The sequence below is a fragment of the Cydia fagiglandana genome, chromosome 10, assembly GCF_963556715.1.
Source record: "Cydia fagiglandana chromosome 10, ilCydFagi1.1, whole genome shotgun sequence".
Classification (NCBI taxonomy): Eukaryota; Metazoa; Arthropoda; class Insecta; order Lepidoptera; family Tortricidae; genus Cydia; species Cydia fagiglandana.
Genome location: NC_085941.1, coordinates 8,462,801 through 8,470,407, shown reverse-complemented (window position 1 = coordinate 8,470,407; position 7,607 = coordinate 8,462,801). Strand labels below are relative to the sequence as shown.

Sequence of the window (7,607 nt, the reverse complement as noted above, 5' to 3'; positions counted from 1 at the left end):
ATAATTATATCCCATGTTTGACTTGTGCCAGTAATTATTATTTTTCGATATGCAAGATATTTTACGTAATATTTAATAACAGCACCTTTAGGTAGACGTTTAGTTGTAACGGATCCATTTTTTTCACTTAAGATTGACTCACGCTTGTCCCTTTTCATTCCTGTAATCAATGAATATTGAACTATTTTATGCATTTTTTCCAAAATTTCAGGCTTAGTGGTTTCGTAGAAGTAAACCTTCGAAATCTTAAAATTAAGTAAATAAAAATATTTAAACTCATCACAATGGGCGGGACAGCAATATAATTATCTCTTGTGCGATAGAAATAGGTGCATGCAGATTGCGGGTCAATGTACGAAATTCCTCGTGCTAGTAAAGCGTCCTTTTTTTATACTTTAGTTTTATTCAACCAGTACGATATTTCTCAAATTCTATAGTACCTAAATTAATTTCTAATGCGGTCTTTTACTTCTGGGTCATTCATTACATTACATATATATAGCTATCTAAGGTATCTTGCAGACGGCGCCAGGATGACTCCAGTATGATAGCTATCTTCCACTTTAATATCGCCAATCGAGACAGTCAAGTACTAAATTTGCGTTAAGATTTGATCTTTATTACTAAATAAATAGATTCCTAGTCGAGGGTTTCAAATACCTACCCCATTCGATAATACGTATATTCTTTACTCCAATAAACCTAATATTTTAACTAGGTACTATTTTCAGTAGATATCTACACAGGTTATAGACCGCGAGCCACGAACAGATTTCCATGACCAATCGCCTCCCGGGCGATAACTCGTATAGTGGTTAACGGCTATGTATGATGAACCCTCGTGGACGTCAGCTGCCGCTCCGTTGGTGGATTGAGGAATGGTAGCCACCGAAATACGAAAGAAAAATAATTTAGTCATCGCCTCCCGTTTGATACTTTGTCAGATGATAGTTTAGATGCTATTGTGAATTAAAAAAATCGTCTGCCGGTTGCATCGTGGTGGAAAAAACGTCAGCTGGTCGCATGAACACTTCAGCTACGATAGTCGATACCTACGCGTCTCCTACGCGGAGATATTCAATTTAGAACGGGCTCCATAAATTCGCGAAAGCTAATAACAATAGACAGGCAGCGGACAGTTAGAAAAAGAGGACAGATACACCTACGGTCGAAGAAACAGTTGTTTACTTAAGTAGGTCGGCTAATCTACCGTTTGTTAACTGTGCTATTTTCAATTCTTCCCTAACCCATGGCGGAAGTCACAAGCATTGCGGAAAGATAGGGAACTAAGTGCTCTATTTCACACGTGCTAAGTTACATATTGACTTATATTCAAGAGATTGAAACAAAAGGGCATATAGCGTAAACTACCCAATGTTTGGCGCATTAAATTATAGTGATTGGTCCCTACTTATTTTTGTTAAAAAAGTCAACAATATTGCCTACGATGAATCTTTAAAAAGTAAGAGATCTCATCGCAAAAGAGGACGTAGTTATGGTATTTAATAAGTAATTAGACCTTTTGGACTTTATTATTTAATACCTATGTAGATACTTGTACTTTAGTACGACTTTACCTACTCTTAGCTTTAGTTTTAGTATTGATATACAAGTAGTAGTTCTAATCGTGTGTCGATAGATGGCAGTAAAATTACTGTGACTACAAAATTTTGTAAGACAATAACCCTCTATACTATATTCTCTTTTGTAGTAGGCAGGTACTCATGTTACATAAATGTGAATACAATGTACTATAACTAAAATATATGTAGTAGTCACACTAGTAGTACTTACATTGAAACTGATATGTAGAGAGTACCTAATGGAGAGTGACTGCATGACCTGTAGGTACGTATATAAACTCGTGTCATATTATCTACACATACATGTGTAAGTACAGATAAGGTGGGTCAAATAACTTTGACACCAGTGTAGGTACTGGTTTGATTGTTGAAAATTAAATACCTATTCGTACTTATTACATACATTACATTGTATTGTTACGGGTGTGTGACTTATGGTCATGAAAATTAGTTAAGTAGGTACCTATATCACGAAACATTATTTTCAGGTTAGTCCATAGCCACCCAGCGATTGTCAAACAACTATAACTTAAGTACTTAACATAAACTTTTTACGTTTGCCTTAATTTATGACGATTTCGCTGAAATTTGCTATGGGGGTTTCGGGGGCGATAAATCGATCTAGCTAGGTTTTATCTCTGGGAAAACGCGCAATTTGAGTTTTTATCTGTTTTCCGAGCAAAGCTCGGTCTCCCGGATATTCACTATAATAACTAAAAAAGTTTTCACTCAAGGCACGACTAAAATACATAATATAATTTCAATATTCATAGTTTTCAATAAGTACTTCATCCTGATTTTTCCTGTTTTATTTTTACCGCACGTTTGTACCTCTGTTGGATATTATGTATTTTTATTAAAAAATACTCCATAATATCCAAAATTCCGATATACAGTGTCACTATTTGCTTTATGGTAAACGTTATTTAAACAACTGAGTTAACACGGATACAATATAAGACAACAAAATAATAATGCTGTAATAAAATGTTCGTTAGTTCGATACAGACGTCTTACTCTTTCAAGTATACCGTTTGTCTGTATGTAAGTACTTGTATACATTATTCACCTGCTCACATCATGTATTATGTACAATTCGAGATTTAATTGATAAATATACTTATCGTTTTGACATTGATCGCAGAGGTTACATTTGTAGGTATAAATACATAGGTACCTAAATTACGACTCAGAAAAAACATCGTGAAACCTTTCTCTATTGTTTATTTCTACAAAACAAGCGGTAGACCGCACGCCAAAGCGTCACGCAGCCGATGGGCCGCGCCGGTGCGTGCTCCGATGGTGTGCTTGACACCGCGCGGGCGCGGGCGCTGCCGAACGACAAGTTCCTGAGCTCGATCTCTTCACGGGACGGCGAGTGCGTCTTCTGCGTCGCCCAGCGCAGGGGCTTCGATAATCTGATGAAGAAGCGAGATAGTTATAATGAAGTTGTAAGTTTTAAGCTAAGTAGCTCTAGTGTCACTAACGCAAGAGCGACAAAGTTACATACATATATTGAAAAAAAAAAAAATTGAAGAACGTTTCGAGTGAACCAACAGTCGTCGCGTCAATGACGTTGCGATTACTCTTCCTCTTAATGCGTACCTACACACTAAAAATTGCACAGTCATATTACACACCAATTTAAAAAGAGTGCCTATTTTAGATTTAGGTTAGTAATAGTTAGTAATAGTTAGTTAGTAGTAGTTTCATATCGTTTAGTAGTACCACCGTATTTATTCTTGTGTGTAAATAAATGATTAAAAAAAAGAATGCGTGCATAATAACATTCTGCCATTCGATCTGACAAGCATAACATGCAATTGATTTCTTATTAGTTGCTAGGTACTGATTATACGCAGGTAGTTAGGCACCAATAATGACTAACTGTCATGATACTGATGATCACCTTGTTAGACAATATTTCCTGCTCTGTAATGATAGGCAATTTATAACAACTAATATCTCTGAAAAATAATCGACGCCTTAATCTTCTTAGATAGGTATTCTGCTCATTAATGTCATCTAGGAGCTAAAAAAAATATACATACTACTACTACTTCTACTACCTACTGTGGCGCAACGACCCTAAGTGGATCTTGGCCTCCGACAGCAAAGACCGCCATGCTACTCTGTCCAAAGCCAAAAAAAATATGATGAATAATGTTCATACTCAGAAAAATAATCCATGTCCTCAAGCACATCTGGCATCTCTCTGCGGTCAACATCAGGCAACACCAAGCACAGGACCAGCATAGACACGGTAGCAGCTGCCTCTAGCAGCGCCAGAGACACCTCGTCTACCAGCTTGAGGATCGTGATAAGATAGCCAATGATGGCGCCAAGCTGCCCGGCGGCGTGGCAGCAGCCGAGCAAGGTCGCGCGGATCTTTATGGCGAAGAGACGGGGTGTGATGGTCAGGGTCATGGCATGCCCGTTTAGGCTGGTGGCCAGGGCGAATGAATATAATATGCTGCATATGGGGTCCTGAAAATAAATTTTAAGGATCGTTTGAATTGGCAATGGGTTGTATAAATTAGCAAAATTCTAAGCACTTGGCTTAGTTATATTTTTGTCCATGGTTGCGGTGAGTGAGGCTCTTTGAGCTTATATTTTGTGTCCTTCGAGGCATAGGTCCTCTCCACGAATATATTACACATAAATAACTAGAATTTTACTAATTTTCATTAACCGCCGTGGCTCCAGTCATGTTATTGTATAGGGCCTACATTCGAAGAAAAAATTAGGCCGAAATTTATTATTTTATCTGTTGTCTGATCCACAGTCAAGCAAGCGAAATCTAAAGTAAAATGATATAGTGTGTACAATTAACCGGTATTATTTATTTATTTATTTAATCTTTATTGCATAAAAGAAAAATATTATAGTACAAAAGGCGGACTTAATGCCATAAGGCATTCTCTAACAGTCAACCTTAACCTATTCGATTAGGGTATGTACCTATTCGATTTTAATGGTACGTAACTTCTGCAATGAATGACCATCAGTGGCCTATTTTATAAAGCTACAAGTTACAATTTACAAGCGGAAGTCTCTTTCTAACCCTATGTGTTAGAACGAGACTTCCGCTTGTAAATTGTAACTTGTAGCTTTATAAAATAGGCCACTGGTAATATTATGGAACTATGGAGAAATTCGTAATTTCACGGCCTTTCTAGTCGATATTTGAAATGTCACCAACTGTCAGCTGACAAAGTCGAGTCGTACTCGTACCGCGGTTCTAGTGAAAGGTAATTAAAATAATCGTATAACTATAAACTTACACTGACTTCCTTAGAAATAAGAGCGGCCACGGCGCTCACGCCTGCCAAGAATATATGCGTCATGAGCAAATGTCGCAACTTGCACTTCAACGATAAAAATACCGTCAGGCACCCGATTATCCCAACCAAACATAATATTTTAAGCAAATAATACTTGGTCTGTACTCTACTATACATGGTTGAGTAAATAATACTCCACGAGAAACAGTTCAGAGTCCAAAATATTAAGGACACGAAGGTTAAAACTCTGGTGTTATGCGTGCTTAGTATGGGGATACAAGTTTCATCCTCGTCTAGACAAAAATAAGCCTGCAAATTTTAAAAATATTGTATTGTTTAAATTGAAACACCTAATAATTAATATTTATGCAGAAATTATTGTGCCAAATAGACTTACAGACGTACTCTTTGATTGACGGGCCTTATTTTGAAGTCACTGCAAAGTGTAACGTGGTTTTGTTTCGCAGCTTTGTAGATAGTTTTCTCGGCTTTTCTAATTTTGTTATTAAATAGTAGCCACTGCGGAGATTCTGGAGTCCATCTAAAATTGATTGAATAGTAAGCTTTATAAGAAAAGAGGGATATTAAAATTGTATGATATAAATATACCTAAAATTTCAATTAGGACCTCGTTACCAAAGCAAGTTTAGAATGTAGGTAAATATGTAGATTCAGAGTTCTAGATGGCCATTGAGAGTTTTGAGACCATAATGCACATTGGCCCGTTTATGTCTTACGACCCCTCGTCGTTGTCCCCTAAAATAAGTTGGTAAGTATCCACTTTTCTATACTACATATTAGCATGGCAACCTGGGTACTTAAGTTGGGGTACCGACCGTATACATATACCTCACCTACCTCAAAATCGCGATTAGTAGTAGATCATAGAAGCAGGCGATGAAGGTGAAAGACTCGGAGTTGCCGATGGCTCGTGCCAACGGGACCATGCACACGGCCGCGAGCAGCCGCGGCGATGCCACTATCATACTCAACCACGAACGCCATCTGTTACTTGCGATCTCGCAAACTACCGAAAAAAGATTTTCCATAATTTATACCAAATGCCATCGCGGATCTTTTAATCGAGAATCCAGATGCCTGTGGGCTCTAAATGGCCACCAAAATGGTGCAATCTAATTGGGTCGTTCGGTATGTGAAAACAATGTAGTTAGCATGACAATCCCATTCTTTGATTCGGCAACCGTTTTAGCAAAAAATAGAGAGCATAATAATATACATTTATGATCCTATATACATTCAGATTCTTAATTTAAGATCCGTGTGGAATGGTACTACTTAATGGGCCTTATTATTAGGTACAGGAAATCCTACTTAGATTGGCTGTAGTTTGATAGACATTGTGGAGCCCAACTTAAGAGATTTCTCTTTTTCATATTAATTTTCTATACGTTAGTTTGAAATTAATACATTTTATTATACATAATATACATTTTTATGTTACAACTACTTACACCAGATTTTTAATTAGGATATCCACAACGCAGGCTTCGTCAGGTGGCTACAAATGCAAATCCGCAACATGCTTCGTCCAAAACAAACCAATGATGATATCCGCAACAGGCTTCGTCATTTTTTTTTCTATGCCTATTTTAAATGTTTTCGTTATCGTCAAATTATAATGAATATTTACTTACTTAAAATTAGTCCCATGAAATTATTAGCACTGCCGAGTAGAGATCTTATGAAAATTAACAATCTGAACCAACTTTCAGAGTCGCAAACCATGATTGATATTCTCAATACTAAGTTAGTGTATACATCTAATATCATTGCCTTTTTTCGCCCTAAGCTGAAAAGAACAATCAAGAAATTATCGTTAGTTAACTGTACTTAGTATGTACCTAAGGTAAGTCAAATTATTTCTTTCTAACATAAGTAACATAACCATTCGAAAAACTACCCGTTTCAAAAGTATTTATTTTATCAGATTTACCTGTCTGAAATAAGACCGAAGACAATATATCCAAACATTACTCCCAAACGACATATCATCGCTGCTGATAGGAACTTCCAGTCTTGATCGCAAGCCATTATCCACTGAATAAGAACATACAATATAGAGTGCATACATCTACCATAGACTCTTAAAATGCAACCCCTTTTGTTAAAAATCTGAAAATTGGGAAGCTAGGTATCTTCTAAACTGTATATAAGTATAACAATTGATAATCACTTACGTTTTTCTTCAGCCAAAATAATCCCAATACTTTTACATGCCAGAACTGGCAGCGAATTTCTTCACTACTATTTTTAGAAATTACATGACACTGGCTGGAGTCGTTAGTCGCATAAGCGCCGTGAGGTGGCGTGCAGATTATGTTGGTCGACTGCTTCAGAAAAAACATGTCTTCATACTGGTTGAACATGTTAGAAGCCATGAGGGCAGTGGACACGATGGTCACCACCCACTGCCATGCCCCGATTTGGCCCAGAACGTCGGTCGTCACATCCTCGTATATGGTCCCGATTCTAAAATTATAATAGAAAAGTAGAGTTCGATCACAGTATTAATAGGCTACTTAAATATTTTCAAGATTTTACATAGACATTTGTCAGTGATGTCTCGTCCTTTCTGTGCCTACTAGATAAAAATGTAAACAGTTTCAATTTGAATGTAGGATTAAATTTATTATTAAATAACTCGATAATCATTTTGTATAAGTGATCATTGATTAGAATAAGGATAATTAACAATATTATTTCGTGGTTACTGAGTTTT

At 36.8% G+C, this 7,607-nt stretch overlaps 1 protein-coding gene across 2 annotated transcripts; it reads right to left on the bottom strand.

Annotated features, from left to right (window-relative positions):
• Nucleotides 1–2,793: 2,793 nt before the first annotated feature.
• Nucleotides 2,794–7,471, bottom strand: LOC134668210 (solute carrier family 22 member 4-like). 2 transcript variants are annotated; one of them, XM_063525714.1, is made up of 8 exons: nt 7,066–7,471; nt 6,822–6,925; nt 6,523–6,677; nt 5,726–5,894; nt 5,273–5,408; nt 4,868–5,176; nt 3,757–4,070; nt 2,794–3,001 (listed from the first exon to the last, which is right to left on the bottom strand). In XM_063525714.1, the coding sequence occupies exons 1-8, from the start codon at nt 7,264–7,266 to the stop codon at nt 2,800–2,802; spliced, it is 1,590 nt and encodes a 529-aa protein (XP_063381784.1). In that variant the 5' UTR covers nt 7,267–7,471; the 3' UTR covers nt 2,794–2,799. The 2 variants fall into 2 exon arrangements, with proteins under 2 accessions (XP_063381784.1, XP_063381785.1); XM_063525715.1 differs by having other exon boundaries at nt 4,874–5,176; nt 7,066–7,470.
• Between the last annotated feature and the right edge of the window lie 136 nt (nt 7,472–7,607).